This window comes from Eurytemora carolleeae, unplaced genomic scaffold, assembly GCF_000591075.1.
Source record: "Eurytemora carolleeae unplaced genomic scaffold, Eaff_2.0 scaffold289, whole genome shotgun sequence".
Taxonomy (NCBI): domain Eukaryota; kingdom Metazoa; phylum Arthropoda; class Copepoda; order Calanoida; family Temoridae; genus Eurytemora; species Eurytemora carolleeae.
Window position 1 is genome coordinate 486,955 of NW_019396372.1, and position 24,332 is coordinate 511,286.

At 34.2% G+C, this 24,332-nt stretch overlaps 3 protein-coding genes across 16 annotated transcripts in view; 1 reads left to right on the plus strand and 2 right to left on the minus strand.

Annotated features, from left to right (window-relative positions):
• LOC111701952 (phosphatidylinositol 4-phosphate 5-kinase type-1 alpha) overlaps positions 1–24,332 on the minus strand; it is a 125,099-nt gene that overhangs the window by 33,676 nt on the left and 67,091 nt on the right. The window lies entirely within an intron of this gene.
• Positions 4,721–6,283, minus strand: LOC111701959 (metaxin-2). Its single transcript, XM_023473464.1, has 4 exons — positions 6,147–6,283; positions 5,718–5,809; positions 5,260–5,365; positions 4,721–4,831 (listed from the first exon to the last, which is right to left on the minus strand). The coding sequence occupies exons 1-4, from the start codon at positions 6,252–6,254 to the stop codon at positions 4,736–4,738; spliced, it is 402 nt and encodes a 133-aa protein (XP_023329232.1). The 5' UTR covers positions 6,255–6,283; the 3' UTR covers positions 4,721–4,735.
• Positions 8,022–23,929, plus strand: LOC111701951 (SUN domain-containing protein 2). The gene is made up of 20 exons (XM_023473439.1): positions 8,022–8,156; positions 9,012–9,156; positions 9,626–9,662; positions 10,069–10,130; positions 11,721–11,812; positions 13,983–14,039; positions 14,478–14,582; positions 15,007–15,143; positions 15,359–15,403; positions 16,045–16,225; positions 16,304–16,578; positions 17,055–17,171; positions 17,303–17,411; positions 18,247–18,377; positions 18,655–18,735; positions 19,228–19,321; positions 19,566–19,653; positions 20,749–20,845; positions 21,196–21,267; positions 22,084–23,929. Exons 1-20 carry the CDS (start codon positions 8,070–8,072, stop codon positions 22,121–22,123), a joined length of 2,052 nt encoding a protein of 683 aa, XP_023329207.1. The 5' UTR covers positions 8,022–8,069; the 3' UTR covers positions 22,124–23,929.

Sequence of the window (24,332 nt, forward strand, 5' to 3'; positions counted from 1 at the left end):
TTTGTGCGTCATAATGACAACAATGAGTAATGACGCAATATAAAGAACCCGCCTCACGCACAACTTCAAACAAAAATTGCACCGCGTGGAAATATTCAATAATATTTTGAATATTCACAGTACTTACAATGTACAGACAAATGAATAAACTTTTCTGTTAAAACATAAAAAAAGTCAGAGAAACGCAATAAAATATATATATAGGGGTGAATATTTTTAAAAACAAATCCCCCCCAGAAATTATTCCATGTTGTAAGGGGTTTGTTGCCCAAAAATCAAAATCCAACCCACCCCCCTCCCAAAAAAATATCATGGTCTCTAGTCCTTTTATCAGTCAAGAATTGATTTGTTATTAACCTCGTTAGTTAAGAAAAAACAAAAAAGAACATTGCGGTACAAGTTGCTAATTGCAATGCAAGCGGCAAAACATTTTATAACATAAATACAATAAAATTACACAATAAACATAGTAAAACGTTATGAAATCAAGAAACTCAGTGAAAAGCAGCAAGTCAACATATGTCATATATAGTAACACGTGAAGCATAGTATAAATACGCAAGCATTGGCGTAATAAAATATGAGAGATAAGATAACAAACAAACAAGAGGATTTGGGGGGGGGGATGAACTGTTTTTATAGGGGAGCAAAATTTAATTAATGCGTATTAGGCAAGAATAAGATCCAAAACATAATATTTTTAGCAACATTTTCTGTAAACTTTATTTTTCGCTGTCATTTTAACACTTTCTAAAACTTGGATTCACCTTTTTCAAGCACTTTTCATGCACTACTAAGATTGAAAAATGAAATTTTAAAAAAGTTCACGTCTCTACAAGATTTTGCGCAGAAATAATTTTTGACGGGAATTTTATAACTTAAGAAGTTGTCAGATTAGTTTGTAGTTGCCAAGGAAAGTGCAACCGTATTTCAAAGCTCTGAATATCAGAAAAATCTTAAAATTAAATGACTTGGGTCATGCATCTTGCAAACTCCTTCATAAGCTAAGTAAATATGTTAAAGATTTCACCAGTATTTAAAAATTGACTTAATTTAGGCTTTTCATTTTGGCCAGGAAAGGGGGGGGGGGGTAAATGCGATACAATTTTTTTGTTTAAAGACGACATTTTAATACCCAAAACGGCGATCATCAACTGAAACCTTCTCAATTAGCCTTTGGGAAGCAAACCTTACGTTATTGCGACTTAAAATGAACTAGATTAAGTCAGAAAACCGGGAGATTAAACTATTATGCTCGAATTAAGACTGTAAAATATCAAACGGCGATAAGCAAAGTCTCTACAAGTATTAGGTCTGATAACTTATAGGCCCGGTATCTACATCATCAATCTGAAAACAAATATGTATACTTTGCCCAGCTGTAGCCTTGACCCTAACAAGATATAAGAAAGTAAATATATTGAAATGAATAAAAGTTAGAATTATCTGAGTTGCTTGTTTGTACAATGAATCAGTCCCAATGCTAGCAAGGAAAAAGAGATATATTCACTATTCTCATTGCTTAAATACTTATTTGCACTCTTATATATTAGTTTGACAACTTTATTAGAAACTGTTCCTAGTTCAGTAGGACTGCTCCCGAAGAAAAATTGTGCATCGTCTAATCTAAAACATCAATTAAAGGGACTGTTAAAGGGAGTGACCGGCACTGTATGCTAGTTGAACTGAGAATGTAGTACTGTGGAGAAATTTTAGGATCCAATTGAGACACAAATAAATAGTTTTAATGATGCATAATTACTGAGATTGAAAATTATTAAATAACGACAGCGCAAAATGTATCAAAATTTCTACAGTTTTTCATCATTATATTGAATTTCTTATTCTTAAGAATTTGTTCGCAGATTTCAACAAATAATTCAACTGAATAAGATTAGTTATTTTCGGTGATAAGAGATAATTTTTATTTTCTCAACCTGTTCCTTAAGAGCTAATAAGTTAACTGTAGAATTTGCGTTACATATTTTGTCGTCATTTAATAATTTAAAAAAAAAACGATTCTCATGGTCTCTACGCTCTTTGGCATTAGCGTTTTCAATAATTTTCTCTTTGTAGACGCAACACATAATTAGATCAAATAAGATTTTTAGGAATTTAGCTTGATCATATTTTCCGCGAACACTCCCTTTAAACGAAGACAGAAGAATAAAATATGTGATGACAGGGACTAACCTTTCACTAAGAGCCCGGCAGCATGTTTCCACTTCGTTATATACTTCCTCTGAGTTTAGTAGTTACATTAGGGTAAATTAAATTGTCTATACGCAATATCCGCTCAAGGAACTTCTGGCCTACTAATTTTCCGACCTACTGTCCGAAATGGGTCGGAAGTGTAGCATAGCGGATGCTGCGTAGATCAGAAGTAAAGTATAACGGATGTGCGCAGGTCGAAAGATACACCATCTTACATTAACAGCCTAGCAGGAGTTTATTTAAATTTAAAAATAAATGTCGTCTTTTTAATTTATTAGCGACATTCAGTCGTGAATCTAGTTTTACCACTTCTACCACTAAAGTATGCCGAATCCATTAGCGCCTGATCTAATCAGGGTTCAGTCTTGTGTTTGGTGTCTATTCTGAACCAATAGAAATTGCACGGCGGTAACATCTATCTTTCTATCTAGTTCATTATAAATCCTTATATCGGTGCTATAACAGTAAATGGAAATTTTTACTTCTACTGAAACTAAAGTGAATTAAAACTTAGCAAACAGAGGTCGTAAGAGGTCATTGGAAGGTAAAACACTGGATTTTTTTCTGATGCCATTTTGCCTGGATTCCTAGCTTTCGTTTTATATGTGGAAGCCAAGTTAAAACATTCTAAATTTTGAGGTCATAAGAGGTTGTTTTAGGTCGTAAGAGGTAATTTTAAGGTCAAACACTGGATTTGTTGCTGCCACTGTATTACCTTGGTTCCTAGCTTTCGTTTGATATGCATAAAGCCATAGTTGAAATATTTTTATTTGTCGAGGTCATTAAAGGTCAAAAGCGGTCATTAGAGGTCATGTGTCCAATTTTATTTAATTTTCCACCATCCCCTTTAAACACAATATTTTTCACTATATCCAGCAACTTCTTCTTTACCCTTACTAATTAAATGTTTGCAAACGACTGATCCCAATTAGAAAAGTGAAAAAATATTAGAAAAATCGGCTTCACGTCAAAATTTGCCAAATTTAAAAATGGAGTAAAAATGAATCAATAACCACGTAGCCAACAGTCAATGTAACATTCCTACAGATTTCGAGCTCCAGCCCAGTGCACTCAACTTCTTCAAAATCTGAAGATTATTCAAATTATTGATTATTCATCAACACACTTTCTCACATATCTATCAATTAAAAACTAAGCAATCAACAACACAATTTACATGTGTATTAGTTAACAAATAACTTAATGAATAAGTTAAAAATTAATCAATAAAACAATTTCATCAATTAACTATTCATTTAATTAACAAATTAATCAATTAACAAATCCATTATTAACCAATCGATAAATCAACCAATTAAAAGAATCAATCAATAAGAAATCTTAAAATTAACTAGTTCTACAATCAAATAATCTAGCAATCTGAACCAACTAAATTACAGATTAATCTATTCAGTAACAGATTAATTTAAAAACACATATTAATTAGGAAGACCATTAATCGATCAATTAAAACTCAAGAATGAAAAAATCCTCCAAAATCACAATGCGAATTGCGACAATATGGCGTAGTTTTACCTGTCGTTTTTTCTGCCATGTTAGAATATGGTTTAAAGGCCAGGGATGAACTGATGCATACCGTGGGACAGTTACTTCGGAAAGGGTAACCTATAATACGTAAAAAATACATTTCTGAGTAATGGTGTGTATATATCCTTCCCCTCTCTCTAGCGAACCATCTCTTTTTTAAAAGAAGCACAGAATTTGGTAATGAGATTTTAATAGTAAAAAAATAGCTATATAGACCCTAACGCCGCCATAGTTCTGAACAGTCACCAAGCACTCCAGGAAACCCAGATTGGATTAGACGCTACCGGACAGTTAAAACAAGGGTGATAGCGGGGAAGGGCTGGGTAAAATTAGAAGCTTTAGAAAAAATAAAACACTCCAACTAGCAAGCTTTATTCACCATTTTTCAACAATTATTCAACAAAGAAACCTATTTGTTTTGTGGGGGAAAGATGAAAAATTATTGTGGAAAAAGTCACACTAGGGGCGATAAAGAATCTTTTTTTTTCAACATAATTTAGAGCCTGGATGGGATTTTTGTGTTATTCTGCACAATTTGAAGAATTCATGATTCTGAGCGTGGATGGTTGGGTGTTGAATCATCAAAATTTCAAATATTTGTCTCCATCAAAATTCGATCGTCATTAAATTTTTTAAAATTTTGAAAATCCGCGAAATTTTTTGTGAAAATCCGCGAATTATTTTTGTTTTGTTTTACGATGTACACAAAGAGAACATGTTCACAATTAATTTAGGAGATGGGCGCGAAGCGCCCTCTAAGGCTAGAAAGAAGGGCGCGAAGCGCCTTGAATTTCTAGTGCCTCAAATTTTGATTGGAAATTCGAGAAATGTAATAAATTTGGATTTGCGATTCTAAGTTCAGTGGGTCCACATTTATTGGGAAAATAGCTAGAACGGTAATTTACGACACAGCGCGGGTAAACGGTGGGAGTTACTATGAGACAGTACCCTGGGAAAACGCTGGCTTCTCAAGCTATTTAATTACTAATAATTTCAACTGACCTAGAGACATGTACGCACGCATGTCAGCTTTCTGACTGTTGTCCAAGTTCCCAGTTAGGCTTATTCCCTGAACAGATTATTCCCAATATAACTTTTACAATTATCAAATTAATTCCTCAGATAATTCTTAGTGCAGAAAATTATGTAGATGTAAAAACCAAATTTAAAAAATTCTGAGATATTTATGTAAAATTGAAAATTAAATTCCCAGTTAATAATTAGATAATTATGTAAATGTAAAACCCTAGTTTAACTTTTCCCTGAAAACCAGTGTTTAGGATCCGTGATTTGCGCATTTCTTGCTTCAGAAATAATGAAGAAATTATCTGAATTTAATACTTTTCAAGCAAGAAAAACGACGTTATCTTTTACATCATTGATCTAATTTAAGGTTTCAACTTTTCAAGGGTACCTCGGCCATAGCCCTTTTTATTTACTGGAAGGTCACTTCAAATTACGAGGATAGTCTCTTTAACAAATTTAAAACTTAAAAACCTTGGTGTTCACAAAGCTGACAATGGGATCCATTTCTGCGACGACAAATGCTCCAGCTTTGATAAAAGGAAGACGACCTGACGGCGACATCTCCTCAGCATTCGACCTGAAAAAATTAGGTTAAAGGGTCCATTAAATAAATGACAAATTTTTGGTCGGAGTGCAAATTTGTTTCAGTAATATTCGCTGAATTGGGCTGAATCAGCGATTTTCTGAAAAAAATTGAAATTTGCGTTAACTTCCAAAACATTTAAAAAAAAGAGTAAAAGCTGAATTGGGGCAAATTAATTATTTTTGGCGTAAAAAAGCCTTTAAAACGGTAAGAAACAAATGCATAAATTTTATCATTAAAAAATCGTAAAAATCATAAAAAGGTTAAATGCTTGCAGTCTTTAAACTCTCTTACAGTTCATATCACTGTGGGGTGCACATTTTCTCGAAAAATTAAAAATATTTACCTCATTTCAACGACAAAATCAAGACCGGCCATGTGAAGAAATGCTTGAACAGCCATGGTTGATGCATTGTCAGGCAATAAAATCTGCTCAACCTAAAATGTAACAGCCTAAAAAAAGGTCAAAGAGTACACTCAGGGGGGGTTATGATATTTTCTAGAGGGGGGGGGGGGGGATTAATAATATAATTGCGCTCGAGCGCCCGATTTATGGAACAGTTTGTCGGTAGAAGTTAAAAAACTCTAGAAGTCATAAAACAATTACTGAGTGAAAAGTGGCGGCGAAGGCAAAATTTTTCAGTCTTTTCTTTTAAATCAAAATTTAGGGGCTAGAAGTTGCCTGTTCAAGCCAAATGCAAATATTCAAACCCCCCCCCCCCCTTTAAGACCCGTGGTTGGGGTGGGGCGTTCGGCACGTTTGACCGCGCTTGACCTCGTATGTCTGATAGAGGGCAACGTCTTGAGGCCATGGTTCAGCTGATCCGAGCTCTACAGACAAGGATTGGGTCAACAATACGTTGGCGGTCATTTTACCTATCATCAATTACACTGAAATATAGAATAATAACATTTCACTTCTATTCTTTATCACTTTCTGTCCCTTGTGGCTTTAAAAAAAGAAAGAGGTGAGGCACGGAGAGTGGAAAGGTCAAATTACCCTTAAGGGTTGGTGTATAGACCTGAATTTATATATTATAATAATAAAAAATCATCCCTCACTCAGATTAAGGTAGATATAAGTCTCTGTTTAAAAATGAAATATGAAATTTGAGAAAAATCGTAATAAAAGCCCTTAAATACTTGAGGTTCAATGGTCGGTAATTTCCTAGTATACGATTTTTGGTCCCAATGGTCTAAAGCAAGAACAAGATTAGAATAACTATTTTATAAAAAAAGTTACATATTAACAATTGTTAAAGCTAAACATTTCAAGTGGCTAAAAACAAAAACTGTTATCTGAACCTAAACGTTTAAAATTAAGAAATACAACTTATAATCAGTAATTTCGATTTAAAAACTCAACTTTCTTTACATGACCTAAGTGGACTAACGACATTTACTTAACTACATTTGTATCAGCCAAGCAGCATGTTCAGAGTTTTATTAGTTTAGAAGTTAAACGTCGTAAATTTTACTTTTTACACGAATTCTTTAGAGCGATTTATTCTCGCGATTGTGCAGAGTTGTTAAAAATATAAAGCTATCACATTCACGTTATGTAGATCACGATGTTGAGGATAAATAGTAAAAACTGCAGAGAGGAGGAGTAATCATCTGACATTTTGGTTGAGAAGTGTCTGTTGTCATCTGACCAACTTGGTAAGTTTCGAAAAACCAGCAATGTTTCATTCAACCATTATAGTACAATCCATTTTTTTCTTCTTCAGAATTGATCTTTTGTTTGACCATTTAACCATAATTTGAAAATTGACATCTTAAAGTATATATATATGACTAATGATTAAAAATGAAAAAAGTCACAAATACCCAGAGAAAGTATTTTTAGTTAAGTTAAAAAAAATTCTATTTATCCTAAAATTTACAAAGACAAATTTTTTTAGATCAAAGATAATGTAATTAAAAGCAACAAAATTGTTAAATATACTACAAAAATGTGTGAGAAAAAATGTTCAAATCTTTTATTTACATGAATTTCTGCACTGAATGGTTAAAATGATCAAACGTACAAAAATTTTCAATTAATTTAACAAATGACTTCAGCACTTTAGTGTGCAAACTGCAAATTAGCTGCTTAAACATATTTTAAACTTACAGCCCTTTTAAGTTCTTTCAATCCTCATAATAATCTTTATTTCGAACTTTACACAAGGTGCAAAAAATACTTGTTGTGGCATTGCGCGAGACAGAAAAGAAATATTTCGAAAAATTGTAAACATTTAACCGTTGCAATTAGCTTAGTTTGGAGAAAACCACTCTTCCTCTTTGTCCAGCGAAAGTAACACTGAATGTTTACTGCAAAGAACTTAATTTTGTTTAAAGCTTTAATATTGTCATTTTTTTTATTTAGAACAACAGCAGCACATACGAATAAGGCATTATATCGTACAACTTTTCCCCCTTAATGATAAATTTCGTTATAATTACATTTGCGCGCGATCCGTAAAAAGGCGAATGCCCAACTCACCGTTTCGTAAGATCACTTAGTATTATGCGCTAAAAATTCAGTGTTTAACTTTGACGAGACAAAGCTTTTAAGGGTACTGTTGTTTATAAATATGCCACTATTTCTCAATGTAGGGGTTATTAAAATTATGCTTCATATCTTTTCAATAGTTCCTCTTTTCAGATTGTAAATTATAATCTTTATTTAACTAAAGTTTTTAATCTATCTGCCATGAACTCCAGTAAATCTGGGAGGCCGAAACGGAAGTTGTTGGACGACTCGACGTTATCTAGTCCTCGGAGGTCAGAAAGAATAAAGGTAATATAAAATACTAGCTGATATATTCAATTTTTTTACCATGGGCAACGCCGGGCCTATCAGGGGGTCTGTTCTAGTGCACGATTTTTGGACCCCCCCCCCCCCTCCTATCAATTTTGTACTTGGATCTTACTGAAAGTGTCTTAACTTAACCTAACCCGTTGCCGCAGCGCTCGGCCCAGAAAGTGTCTTAACTAACATAACCCGTGGCCGCAGCACTCGGCACCCTAGCTTATTCTAGCCGCAGCGCTCGGCCCAGAAAGTGTCTTAACCTAACCTAACCCTAAATAGTAATAAATAAATACTAATTTACTAATTTCGTCATGTACAAAAATTATAGGAGGGGGGGCCTGGGGGGGGGTCCAAAAATCGTTCACTAGGACAGACCCACTGATAGGTCCGGCGTTGCCCATGGAAAAAATTGAATGAAAGATAAAATTTTAGAAGGAATTAAAAAAAAAAATTTTTTTAGCCGTTAACATACCCCGGCCACCCATTAGTGTCCAAAAAAAAATTTCAGCCCAATCGGTCCAACCGTTTGGCCGGCTATACGCAACATATATATGTATGTCTTGTTTTATTATATAAATTGTTTTTTAAAGTTGAATTGCCTCTAACCTAATCGGGAAAGATCTAGTTTTCGACTTAATGTAGTGTTGACTAACATATATTATATGCTAATTTTATATCCTACGAAATACTTGGGGGTGCTGATGGGTTTATCAACGCTGATGGGTCTCTACAGAACAATTAAGAATTGATAATTTCTGTGAAATTGTTCTTTATTGACAAAATATGAATACAATTTGAACATTTGTTAATTCCTATTTTTGATTCATTTCCTTGTTTTATCAGGAGTCCCCCTCGGTGGATTACTCCTCTTCAAGTCTGCAGATGAAAAGATCAACTCTAAGAGAAAGATCAGCTTTAAGGGAAATATCAGAACTCAAGGAAAGATCGAGATCGAGATCAAGATCCAGGGTTTTGAGGACATCACATGGTAAATGTTTTTTTAATTTATCCTTGTCCAAAATAATGCATTGTGCATTATTTTAAAACGATCTTGAAACCCTTTTTCCGTTGGTAGGGGGGGGGGGGGAGCCGTCAAATCGGCTAACAAGGCTTGGGTGTTCGTTGTGGAAAACTAGACTTAAGAATATTACAGATTGTTTACAATATTACAAGCAGGGCCGTTACTTGGGGTATCCGATATGATCAACATGACAATTTTTTTAAAGATAATACAGTAATTATTAGATTAGAAAGATCAGAGTGTATATTTAGTTTACTAGAAACAAAAAAATTTAGCTAGAATGACTAATACAAATAATAAACTTGAACCGTTCTATGTGATATCATCATATTTCAGCTAAAATTACCAGTTTTGATAATAAACCAAATTACATTTTTATTTGTAAGCTACAGTTAACATGAANTTTAATATGAAAATATATAACATGTTTATTCAGGGTTGGAAAGCGAAAATAGAGATACTATTAGACAGAGGTAATATTCTTTAACTCTGTAATAAATTAATTATTAAAATATGATTAAAAGAAAAGTATAAATAAATAATTTGGTAAAGTTGATAACTATTTTTAAGTGAGACAACCAATTTAAGCTTTTTTACCATTGGCTTGACTCCCATCATTGAATTGAGAGGGGGAAGGCCCGCTACAACAATTTCTCGTCCGAGTCACATTATTCTCATTTTCTCGTCTGAGCCACCTCAAAATCATAGTCCTTCGTGTGTCTAAGTGTCGAATTCTTCAAGAAAAAACTAGTTATACAAATTTGGCCACGTTAGTCACCTAAGGAACTAGAAAATGAGGAGACTGTGGCTCGGACGATAAATTGTTGTGGCTGGCCTTCCCCTCGGATAACCTTGTTTGGTTTGACGATTTATTTGTAGGATCCGAGGTTTAGATATTCAGTCTGATGACGAAGATGAGCTTGATTCTTCATCTATCAGAGGTTCCTTCTTTTAAAAATAAAACATATTCATAAAGCAAATATATATATATATATATATTTCAGAATTACCATAATTATTTTTGATGCTTGTTGCCCAAAAAGATTTTCAGCAAATATTGTGGCGACCCCTATATTTGTTAACCTGAACATACTTAGATGTATTGTGCATTGTCTGCAAATCTAAATGTGCTTATCATTAACTACGCAAAACTTGTGTGATTAACCTAGCCTAGCTTCATCCGTAAATTCGTCAAACCAGTATTGTGATAAGCTTAACTATGCTTATATATATCTGTGCAAATCTTGTAAATATGTACAATAACTTAATCTGTAACATGGATATCTAAATACACGTCAGTTGGAATAGACTCTGATTTGATAACAATTTGAGAGTAATTGTTTCTTGGTTAGCAAACGAGAAGCTTCCTGGGTCACTTTCCTGGAAGATAGATATTGATTGGGATTAAATTGATTGTATCTGTAGGACAGATACCTGAGAATTCAGACAGAGCTGTATCCAGATTGATATTGGCTATGGTATTCGTATGAACCTTGAGTTCCTGATTAAGTTGTACCTTGATTGTTCCCTTATTGGGGTGTAATCGGGGTTAGATTCTGCGATGAAAATGTGCTTATATGCTTTGAATAAATGTGTCACAAACTCTTTTTTAAACTATATATCTTTGTAACCTGAGGCCGAATTTAAAGAATTTGAGCTGAGGCTCAAATTCATTAAATTCGGGCCTTAAAATATTAATTTTGTTAGATGAAATATTTAAGGAGTACACCATCACTGATCAGGTTGCAAAGATATAATTATATAGGGGTAAGAAAATTAGAGTTTGTGTCAAGGCTTCAGTTCCTTAACATTTACTCTGAAGAGGTCTGAACTTTTGTGTGTAGTGATCGTTTATCTTGAACACTTTATCTCGATATTTATTATGGGCACTTTTGAAAAAACTTTTTTACTCCTAAAACTCAAATCTGAACTTAAAAAAAGAGATTATAAAAATTTCCTCATTTCTGAATAGTTCATCAAGTTTGAGGATAAAAAAAAGCGAAAAAAATTTTAGCAAAATTTTTGAAAATTATTTTTTGTTAAAAAAAAATTCAGTAAATCTTAAAGAAATGACCTGATCCGGATTCGCATCAAAATTAAATGGATCCTAAGCACTGTCTGCGGGGTATAACCACTATGACATATTGAAGAGGAATAAAAATAATCTGTAGACCGTATGTCTGTATATGATAGAGTTCAATGCTTGATTGACAACAGAAAAGTTCAAATTACCTTCTTCTGGACTAATAAAATTTTATTTTATATAAAGAGGTCAATACCCCATTTACAACAGAACCCTTGAAATCTTTGACTGTTGATTGAGTCGAGTGTACAGTCTGAACTACAGCTGATCTGTTACTTGCGTAACACGAAACACCATCAACTGTTGTTACGCTAACATCAATTTTAAACATTTAAAACCATTCTAAGGTTTTAAGGGTACCATTGTGTATCGGGGATGCTCCTCTTCAAATGAAAGTTCACTTGAAATTACTCATATAGTCCCTTAAATTTATACTCCAAATTCACAGGAGATATCAGACAACCAGGCAGAAGACTTGATAAATTAAGTTTTAAAGAGACCTTGAACAGATACAGAAATTCTTCCATCCAGTTATTCCAGGTAAATCATTTTACTGAAAAGTTTGGAATTCAGAATTCAAAATTTTTCTATAAAATATCCCCCCCCCCCCATTAAAAAAGGAAAAGGTGTTTTTTCCATAATGTAATGCTTGGTTATTAGGGTGACTCAAATTTGTGTAAATTTTACCTTTTTTTAAATTTTAACATGCACACAGTCTCAAATTGTTACAGGGGATATGTAGAGCACCTACCCAAAATGGGGTCTTTATCTTATTGGGATCAGCTACATGTAAAAGTTGAGTGTTGCTGCTAAAAGGTTATTTTTAAGTTCAATTAAACTATATTTATTAGTTCAACCATAGGTTGATTTCACTTTTTAGCAAATAAAATCATATCAGACAATAAGCACTGGTTTTAGGTACTTTAAGGCTTCAGCAATTTCAGTTTTAATTGCCATATATTTTAATATCAGTTTTATATGCTCACAAACCACCAATAGCACATACAGGGGTTGGTCCTTATAATGAGATGTAACAACAAATCCATTCATAATAGGAGGTATATCAAGGTAGCTAAGAGCAAAGAGGTTCAACAGGTAGCAGTTCATTGCTAAGTGGTCAATCGGTTTGATAGTTGATAGCAAGGAGGTCAATCAGGTAGTTCATAGTTAAGTGGTCAATCAGGTCGATGGTTTATAGCTAGGAGGTTTATCCGGTAGTAATTTATAGTCTTGGAGTCAATCAGGTAGATACTTCAGAGCTAGGGGGTCATAAAGGTAGCAGTTCATAGCAAAGGGTCAATCAGGTAGATATCTCTGAGATTGAGGGTCAGTTAAGTAGATAGTTTGTAACTAGGAGGTCAATCAGGTACCAGTTCATAGCTAGGGGGACAATCAGAAATCAATTCATATCCAGGGGGTCAATCAGGTAGCAGTTTATAGCTCAAGGGTCAATCAGGTAACAATCAGTTCGTAACCGGGAAGTCGATTATAGCTAGGGGGTCAATCAGGTATGTGCCGCGTTTAACGGAAACGGCTTACCGTGATTTCATGGCTAGTTGGATTTTAGGACCAGATATTTCAATCTCAGTTTACAAGTCAGAAGGCATTTTCTCAGTAAAACACTGTTATTCTCTGCAGCTCGAGTAGTTGTACAGGCTGAACAAGATGAAGAGAAGAAAGTGATTGGCAATAACTGAGCAAATATATTTCAAATAAACTGATCGATACCAACTATCCAAAACCTATCTTATCTGAAAATAAAGAAAATAGAGTACTAAAGAAACGTAAGGATAGAGGGTAAAAATGAATATATATATAAATGATATAGTGGAATAAATGCAGTTATATAAGTGGGGTAATCACAATTATAGATGATGACTTCTCTCACTCTCCATAGGTCCCAGAACTTCCAGTGATGAGAAATACTTGACTGCAAATCTAGATATAGATGAAATGCAGAAAAAGGTAGAAAGTTAATAGTTAGTGGTTCAATCTGGTATAAAGATCATAGCTAGGAGGTAAATCAGATATCAGTGCATAGCTAGGGGTTCAATCAGGAAGCAGTTCCTATCTAGGGGGTCAATCAGGAAGCTGTTTCTAGCTAGGGGGTCAATCATGAAGAAGTTTATAGTCAGGAGGTCAATCAGATAGATAGTTCATAGAAAGGGGTCAATCAGGTAAAAAGTTCAAATCTAAGGGGTCAATTAGGTAGATAGTTCATAGTTAAGGTGAATTAGGTATATAGTGCATTGCTCAGGTAGCAGTTTAACACTCAGAGGTCTAATTTGAAAACTAGTTTTTTGGTGAGTACACTTTTACAGTGATACAAGGGATATTTATTTAGCAATAATTCGATTTTTACATGTAGCTTCCTAGACATCTGTATTTTTTTAGTAGCAATTAAATGTATTTGGAACAACTTGGGTCTGTGTTTGTGTGGGTGTGGGTTAGCCTATTGTATAGCTTTACATTTTGAACTTTACATGTTTTCTGGTGTCTTATCAAATTTATTTTCCTGTAACATTTTCGGTGCTTAGGATCCAGATCTGTTGATTCCGTAGTTTTAGTTTTAGCATAAAGATTCACGGCATGGATCCGGATCCATTTTTTTAGATCCACAATAGAATTAAATCTACACTTAAAATTATTGACAATTATTTTTGATTGAATCTAGGTAAAAAAAATTTTGAAGGTGGGTTAAATTTTTAAGGATACAGTAGATTCTTTGTCATCAGTGAAGGACAGAAAATGGCCCGAGAAAGTCGAGGTGACTATTTTTTATTCAGGACCACATTTACTAGTTGATTGTATTTAATTTTTGCCTCTACATTCTGTCAAAATATGTTTTTTTTAATTTGGAAACTTTTTCTTTAAGTTAAGTATAATTTACTGAAAATCATTTCTTCCCCTTTCCCCCCCCCCCATTATTTTTTTTAAGGGGAAATTAAACAAAACTGGGTTAAAAAAATGAAATAAGATGAATAAACTTGTTTTTATTTTTTTCCCAGATTTCCGAAAAATTATCTTAAAAATATACACCCCTGTCTTCTTTTCTCCAAGGGTTTATATTTATACTTTTGGTGTTAAGAAAAGGCGTCAGGAAATTAAAAGTTAAAATGTACACTGTACTGTGAACACCAGTGTACACTTTCAGTGAACACCACTGTACAGTGTACAAGCATTTTATAATTTTGTTATATTTCAGGTTATTGAGTACATCCAAGGATTGGATTGGAAGAAACCTGCTTTCTGCCTTTTCCTTCTTATTTCGATGGCACTTGCCTATCGTGCTATTGTATTCATGCAGAAGGTAAATAACATATTAACTTATTTTGTTGATATTTTCAATCTTGAACGCTTGATCTCGATATTCAATGTGGGCACTTTTAAATTTGAGGATTAACGCTTAATACTTTACTGAAAATAAAGTATGTAATTAAGTAATATATTGAAAAGGAGTTAATAAATGCGTAGATCAACATGCACAATATGGAGATTCCGAGCTGTACAGCTCTTGTTCTGACTTTAAGAAGTACAACTACATTCAAGTACAACTACATTCTATTGATTTCTAAGAAATGCTAAATGCGTTTACACGTAAAATTATTTCGATATTGTCGAATGTCGATATTTATAAAGGGTAAAGCTTTTTTAGGTCTAAAGAATTGATGGAAAAATTATTTTTTAACTAGATGGAATGGCAGGTGTTTATTTTAAACCTAATTTTCATGCAGGACTCTGACCCTGACCGGTTTGTATTGGTGGTTGCCTGGCTGTTGGCTCCTTTACGTCAGCTGGTGGACGGGGCGCGCCTCGCTGCGCTCACACTCCCGGATTTTGTCGGTCGCAGAGAAACTGTTGGCGACTCAAGGCAGATCTCACTCAAACATAGTTAAAAAAATACATTATTTAACATATTTTATCACAATATGTATTGTAGTTATAATAACAATTATTAACTCATAACAAAAACGTTGATGCAGTCTGAAACATTCAGTTTTATTTTGGGATATTAAACTTGATGGTCCATTCTGATTCTCTCTTTTTTGCTTGAACCTTCTGAAAAAAGTTTGATCTGACATGCAGGGTTGATTTTGAGATACTTGTTGGGAAAATACTCGATCATGACAGGTTAAAAATTCTTCAAACCTACTAAATATTACATTTATTCAATTTTGATGCAGAGATATTGATCCAGATCCCGGATCAAACATACAAATATTTAGTTAAAGGGAGTGTTCGCGAAAAATGAAAGGGAGTATAGGCTTAATGCGATTAAAAAGCGCTTTTGATCGCTACTAATCTTGCTTCTATCTGTTGCGTCTATAAGGAGAAAATTGTTAAAGACGTCTCATACCGAAGAATTCGTAGCGCCCATACAAATTGAGAAAATTGCAACATACGACTTAGACCGTAAAAAAATCAATTTAATTTCAAACAAATCATTCAGATAGTACAACTTATAGTCATCGATTATCTTTCGCCACATTTGTATATAGTTTATATTTTATAATATTTTTTAAATAATTTGTTTTGAATTTGATTATTTCTCTTGCTGCTTGCGCAACTATCTAAGAATGCCGCGCACCACTCACATCTTTCAAAATCCGTTAAAAACGTTTCTAAAAAAGTAAATGTAAAAAAATTAATTAAAATTTTTTTATAATATATAAACTTTATACAAGATCAGAAGGCCTTTCTTTACATCATCATTTGAGATTTGTGTTTCCGTTTATTTTTCATATAATTATATAATAATTAGACTCTTTTAGGTTCGGTGAGATAGTTGAACAGATCTCAAGCCGTCAGCTGAACAGGGCCCAGGGGGAGCTGAGCAGCAAGCTACAAGCGGAGTTCAAGGCGGAAATGAAGGCGGAGGAAGGGAACATCATATCTGTCCTTGAGGCGGAGATAAGACTTGTCAAACTCCTCATGAATGAAAAAATGCAAGAGGTAATGAAAAAAAAATTAAAACTTTTTCAGATCAGTTTATTTGGGAAATGCCAACAGTTTTTAAATAAGAAAATTTAGGTCATAGAGAGTTCTGAGACTGACACAAAAAACAAGATGGAAACCCTAGAGCTTAGTATACAAAATCTGAAATCAAAGATGGCCGAACTAGCTTCATCCAGCGGTCGAGAAGAAAATCCGCCAGATATTTCTGGATCCGTCCAAGTTCTGGAGAAAACACAGGAAAGATTGGACGGCCTAGAGCGGAGAATACCGGAGATAGAAGCCGACATCAGTCGCTGCTGTAGCAAACCTTCAGATTTAGAATTAAAAACTATCTATGAAGAACAAATGAGGGAATAAAGATAATTCTAAGAAATAATTATAAACTGCGGGACAGTGCTTAGGATCCGGATCCGTTTGATTCGCAAGATTTTGTCTTCATGGATCCGGATCTGTATCCGCTAATTAATGTGGATCCACGGATCTGGATCCGAAGGCAAAATATCAACCTAAAAACCCAAATCTGAACTGTTGAACTAAGAGAGATTATAAAAATTTCCTGATCTCTGAATGGTTCATCAAATTTCAGCATAAAAGTAAACGAAAAAAATGAATAATTTGACAATTCTGATTTGTTAAAAAAATTAAATAAATCTTAAAGCAATGTTACCTGGATCCGGATCCGGATTTGAAACTGGATTTATTATTTTCCAGTGCGGGCCCAGGATCCGGATCCGCATCAAAATTGAATGGAACCTTAGCACTGCTAGGGGTTGAATATTAGAAAATTTTATTTACGAATTTTCCAATTATCTTAATTGTTATGTAGTGCCATGTTAAACAATAAAAGTTCTGCTGTAGTTGAGAAGATATCGGAGCATTTTCTTCGTCCTGAGCAGCTGGACAGCAGGCTAGTCGGTCTACAGGCTCAACTCAATACTCTCAGGGACAACATTGATACCTTCCGGGGTATATATTTTCTTGAAAAATCATTCCCGACGTCTTCTTAAAAAAATCCCTGGACTCCTAAATCCTGACCCCCGCTCCCCCCCCCTTCATCTATGTTGTTATGTAAAGGGAAAGTTTATCCGCTGAGCTGAAACTAGAAATGGATAAAGTTAACCAGGAGTTAAACTCCCAGGTGGAAAGGGTTAAGCTGGATCTACAGAGTAAAACTACATCTGGGGTAAGTTTTTAGCAGTGTTTCGGATCCGGATCCGGATCCGGATCCGTATCAGGAAACGTTGATATGGATCCGGGTAGCGCCAAAAATTAACCCAAACCATGGAATAAATAAATCAAAATGGTTCGTAAATGTATAATTTACATGACGAAAATTTTTCAAAATTATCTTTAATAATTTAATGTTTACATTTATATAATATACATCTTTTGACAAAGAGATACTTGAGATTGCAGAATGCAGGGCGATTCCACATTTTCCGGAAAAACTATTTCTGCTGAAACAAATTTTGTAATAGACATACAAATTGAATGTTATTCACATTATCTTTAGTATGGATAGTCCTTCTTAAGCGCCTAAGGTTTCAGAAGTATCCGAGCGCTGCGCTTGGTAATGGTATGTCTGAATTTTCGTGCCAGAAGTTGTTTCTCTGGAATTTCTCAGACCTTGATTACCATCCAAATATCTAAACCATTTTCCTAAAGGGACTGTAAGCGAAAATTCAAGTGAACTTCTATGCAAAGAAAACAATGCCTTATTCACAACAGTGCTCTTCAACGCTTTGCCTAATCAAGTGTGAATTCGATATTCATGTTTATAATAATTGAAAATTATTTTTTTAAATTGTGGTTTCTCTACTTAAATGACTTGTGCATTTCTACTGTTGGAAATCGGGAATTACTAGAATTATATACTTCTACCTAGAAAAACGACAATATATCTCCTTGATTGATCAGGTTATAAGGGTACCGTTGTAAATCGTGCACTGTCAACATTGCATGGAATTACGCTTACAGTTCATTTAAAATATGCATATGATTTTACATTTTGAATTTAGGGTATATCCGCTGGATCAAGTGTGATGGTGGATCAGGTTGTCAAGAAAGCTTTGGCAAAGTACGATGCTGATAAAACCGGTTTGTTTGACTTTGCGCTGGAGTCGGCAGGGGGCAGCATAGTCAGCACCAGGTAGGGGCAAGACAGGTTCAAGGGACTTTCTGTCAGGGGTGTGAAAAATAATTCCCCCCCCTTCCCTTTTTGTAAAAATCCTTGGTTTTAAGCATTATTGAACTCAACTTGTTTGGGATAAGTTTGGAATATTTGAAATTACTAAAACGACAATTAATGCTTGTAAGTTAGTCGTACCCTTTGTATCCCCCCCCCCCCCCTTGATGTTGTAAAGATAATCTCAATATGTATAAATTTTGTTAGTTAGTGAAACAATAGATAGATTGTGAATTTATAGATGTACTGAAAACTACGAACTCAGCAGTGCAGTACTATCCATCATGGGAGTTCCCATTTGGTGGGAAACCAACACGCCAAGGTAATAAGGGAGTTTTGTGGGAAACGAAAACAAAAAGGTAATATGGCAGTTCTCATTTGGTGGGAAACCAATACGCCAAGGTAATATGGGAGTTTTCTTTTGTTGGTAAACCAATGATGTTCCCATCTGTAAAATATATTATTTCTATTTCTCCCAAGGGTGCATTTTTTTAAGAAATTTGAAGATCTTAAGAAAACAAATGAAAAATTGGACTTCAAAGGAAGTTTTTCATCATTAGTCATACTTTTTACTTAAATTAGTTATTTTTATTTTCTCCAATTCAGCGAAGAAAACCTAAAAAAAAGCAGTCATACTTTTTACTTAAATTAGTTATTTTTATTTTCTCCAATTCAGTGGAGAAAACCCTAAAAAAAACATATTTAACTTCCGAGGGAAAATGATTTTTAAAGAAAATAAACACCCCTGATTTCTTCAATACATATACCCCCCTGGTTTTGTAAAACTAGAAGATGTTAATTCTAAACTTATCAGATCTATCCTTCAACCTGGAACTGCCCCTGGTGAGTGCTGGGCCTTCAAGGGATCCCATGGGAGTGTGGTTGTAAAACTGTCCGCCAGTATTATGGTAATATATTGTTTTAAAGAAAAATTAGCCCCCCCCCCCTCATTATTTCTGATGTATTTTTTGTTTGTTTTTTTAGTCGCATAATTATCGGGTGAGGAAGTAATTGAGTAAGCGTTCCAGTTATTTATTGATTGAATAGTTTTTTGTATGGCTTGGGTAATTGTATATCGATAAATTGTTTATTTGTTGATTGATTTACTATTAAGTGCCATTGATCATTGATATTTAATTGATTGATGGTCAGGTAAGAGCAGTATCAATTGAACACATTTCCCCTCTCTCTACCCCCGACGGTCAACTTTCCTCAGCACCCAACCAGCTCTCCTTGGCAGGTAGAGATCTAATTAGTCAATTATTTTTTCAACGATAATCATCATTATCTCTCCGGATCAGAGTAGCTAAAGAAACTAATAATATTAACGTTATAAATTATTCTATTGAAACGTCTTACATTGGTAAGGGAAGGAAAGTGCTCTTCCCACACCTGGCGGTGGTCTGGGGGTCTAAATTGGGGTCGCTTGCAGAGTCCATTTCCTTTACATTAGATCTTGTTAAAACTGTTTTAAACTGATCGATTAAGTAGTTTTTGTTCATTCATGACTCATCTATTTTGAAAATAAACCAAAACAACTGAATTAAATTGAACTCCTGTAACATACTGAGGATAGAGATTGCTTAATTGATAGATTAACTGCTTGATTGATTGATTGATTGATTGATTGATCAGGTTGTATCTGAAAGTTTTGCGAGTATTCTCTTGAACTCCAGTAATCTACTGAGGATATAGATTGACTGACTGACTGGACTGACTGGACTGACTGGACTGACTGGACTGACTGGACTTACTGGACTGACTGGACTGACTGGACTGACTGGACTGCGACAAGTGATTGTTGCTTCCCCTGTACCCCTGGCTAATTTAACCTACGACTAGGGATGGATCGTTTTCATTATTTTGAAAACCAATTGTTCCGTCATGAAAATGACGACGAAAAAACGAAAAGCGAAATGATCGTTTTTAAAAACGATCTTTTTTTAACTCGTTTTTTAAAAACGGTCGTTTTTATAAAGTTCTTCATTTCGTTAACGATCGTTAACAACGTACCTTTGTACCTTTGTGATAAATGATTCCCATGTACCCCTGGCTAATATAGCCTTCCACAAGTGATTGATTGATTAAAGATTGATTGATGATGCCCCTGTACCCTTGGCTAATATAACCAACGACAAGTAAGAGATTGATTGCTGTTTTCTCTGTACCCCTGGCTAATATAACCTACAACAAGTTATTGATTGATTTAGGCTTGATTGATGATTCCCTTTTACCCCTGGCTATTATAACCTACAAGTGATTGATTAAAGATTGATTGATGATGCCCCTGTACCCTTGGCTAATATAACCAACGACAAGTAATTTATTGATTAAGGATTGATTGATGATTCCCCTGTACCCCTGGCCAATATAACCTACGACAAGACTGGAGACCCAGTTCAGACATTTTGGATTGATAACAGTCAACAGAGGTAAAATTGAAAAGTCAAGCATTTTTTTCGGTGAACGGATTTCTTTAGAAATACATTTTTATATTAAGTTGTTCAAGATTATATTCACAGCAATAAATCTTAATCTTAAAATTCAAAGGAGACAAAGTTTTTTAAAGTCTTTGTTTTTTAAGTCTTTATTTGAAGAAAAATGTTAAATATTTTTAAGCTAATTTTTCATATTCTTTTCTTTTGTTGTTCCAAATTCCCCCCCCCCATCCCTTCTGAAAAGAATTAATTAAGTTTAGACTATTATTTTCATTTTTCTCTGGTAGTAATATTAAAATGATTAAGCATCATAATAAACAGTTATGATTGAGGATATTTTTAAGGTTTGATACTGTGGAGTTAACTATTTTATCAAACCATGGACATCCAGAGTACACTTGTCTGTACAGAATCAGGTTAGTTACATTCTTAACTCAGGGTTCAGGTGAAATTGTACCGTACCCACTCCTTGTACCGACACAGCTTTTAGTGACGGATAAAATTGTACCCTATCTACTTCTTGTACGGGCATGGCCTTTACCTTCTTCTTCTGTGTTGATTCTCAGCAGTCCCGGTGGGACCATTATGAGAATTTCTGCCAGGCAATGAACTGTTGTTCAGGACTTCTGCAAGGCTGGATTTAGATAGCAGCAACAGTTCTTGTGCATAGCTACTCATCATATCGGGATTTGAACATATTGATAGAGGTTGAACTTTTGACATGGGCTGGTAGTCTGTTCCATATATCTGGTACTCTGATACTAAAGAAATTCCTTCTGATTTCAGTCCTTGAAAAAGAGGATTCAAGGTTTGCTGGATCAGCATTCAACCTTGTTCTTCTGGTCTGGTTGATTTGTTTGAACCAGGTAGATGAGTCAACCCTGTAACGGATAAAATTGTACCACACTTAACTACCCACTTTTTGTACTGGCACGGCCTATAGTTACAGACGAAATTGTACTTAACCAACTTCTTATACTGGCACGGGCTTTAGACTGTACTCGCTTCTTGTAACTGCACGGCACAAAGTGATTTATGAAATTGTACCGGCACGGCCTACAGTGACAGATAAAATTGAACCGTTATCCACTTCTTGTAATCTAAATTATATGATGGATGATAAGAATTGATTTTCCTCCTCTCAAAATCAGCTATGTAGGACGCATACAGTTTATCTTATTTTAACACTTTTTCACTTATTTTTCTTAAGTGCATTAATTGTTTTATTTTAGGGTGCACGGTGATATAGAAGGAGAGGAGAAGGTTCACTAAAATATCTACTGATCTCATCATAACTTATTTCTTGTTCAGGATTTCCCTTTTCACTTCCTGGATTTTCCTTCCACTTCCTGTATTTTCCTTCCACTTCCTGTATTTTCGTCAATTTCCCAATGTTACCTGAAACCATAATGATACTTATCTCAGTCAATATTTTTTTGCCATAAAACTATTTAATGTCCAGTAAGCTTAAAATAATTGTGACATTTTCCACCGGGCAACCATGATTTAATCAGGTGTAATTAAGTTCAGTTTCTTGATATTCATTCCGAATTTGATTCTTGGGTTTACTAAATTTTTGTAACAACGTTCGTCTCTCGATATTATTAATTTTATGGACTGCAGATGACGAAAGAGGTTATTTTCTTTGATTTTACGCTTTTATGCTCCTGACATGTGATATTTGTCTGATATATATTATGCAACCTGTTATATTGTGATTATGCTTCCGTCCGTTTATAGATATAATTGTTTACATATTCACACTGCACACTGCACATTGCACTGGGTAAATCTAACTCAAGTCTCTCAACGCCTGTAAGATGTTTCCTTGAACTTATTTTTTGATGTTGATTACTAAATTTTTTATGTTCATACAAAATGATCTAGCTAAGATTAAAATAGAGATAATTTTAAAATTTCGAGCCCATTCTCGTTTTTGGAGTCTAGGTTAGTGATAATAGGAGGCTAGGATATAGATCAGATAGGTTTTGTTTTTTGAGGCTAGGATAGAATCGATAGAGATAAGTTTTAGATTTTATAGACTAGGTTAGATTTAAGTTTGATGTTTGCAAATTAGGTTATTAGAGATATTTTTGGTATTTTGAGGCTATGCTAGAGATAAGTTTGGTATTTGGAGAAAAGGGTAGATATTAGATATACGTAGGATATTTTGAGGCTTACTTGGGAATAGGTCTTGGAGTTGGGGACTAAGTTAGAGTTAAGTTTGGTATTTGGAGGAAAGGTTACAGTAAGTTTGATATTTTGAGGCTAGGTTAGAGATAAGTTTATTAGTTAAAGGCAAGGTTAGGTATAAGTTTGGTATTTTAATACTAGGTTAGAGATAAGTTTGATATGTGGAGGCAAGGTTAGAGATAAGTTTGGTATTTGGAGACTAGGTTAGAGTTAAGTTTGGTATTTGGAGACTAGGTTAGAGATAAGTTTGTTATTTCAGACAAGGTTAGAGATAAGTTTGTTATGTGGAGACTAGGTTAGAGATAAGTTTGCTATTTTGAGGCAAGGCTAGATATAAGTTTGTTATTTGGAGGCAAGGTTAGAGATAAGTTTGGTAGTTTAATACTAGGTTAGAGATAAGTTTATTATTTAAAGGCAAGGTTAAAGATAAGTTTGGTATTTTAATACTAGGTTAGAGATAAGTTTGATATGTGGAGGTTTCGATATTTGGAGACTTGGTTAGAGATAAGTTTGTTATTGGGAGGCAAGGTTAGAGATAAGTTTGGTATTTGGAGGCAAGGTTAGAGATAAGTTTGGTATTTGGAGGCAAGGTTAGAGTTAAGTTTGGTATATGGAGGCTAGGTTAGAGATAAGTTTGTTATTTGGAGGCAAGGTTAGAGATAAGTTTGGTATTTGGAGGCTAGGTTAGAGATAAGTTTGTTATTTGGAGGCAAAGTTAGAGATAAGTTTGATATTTGGAGGCTAGGTTATAGATAGGGTTTGTATTTAGAGACTAAGTTTGAGATAAGTTTGGTATTTGGAGGCTAGGTTAGAGATAAGTTTGCTATTTGGAGGCAAAGTTAGAGATAAGTTTGATATTTGGAGGCTAGGTTATAGATAGGGTTTGTATTTAGAGACTAAGTTAGAGATAAGTTTGGTATTTTAATACTAGGTTAGAGATAAGTTTGGTGTTTTAAGATTTGGTCAGGGATAAGTTTTTAATTTTAATACAAGATAAGAGGTTGGTTTCATTTGAAAATGAAGGCACATAATTGTTTTTGTATTTTTAAGATTTGTATTACTAGAAGTTAGGAGGTTTTGATTCTGTCAGATTTAAGATTTAATTAGTATTTAGAGACTGACAAAAGCGATAAAACTAAGAATTCATATTTTTTATCAATATTTTGGTTTAATTTTTATTAGATATTTAAGTAAATTATTAATTTTGAATTTGTAACCGTGACAATATTATTTTTTATATTTTAATTCTGTGCAGTGTGTAGCATTCTCAAATCATGGTAAATATGTA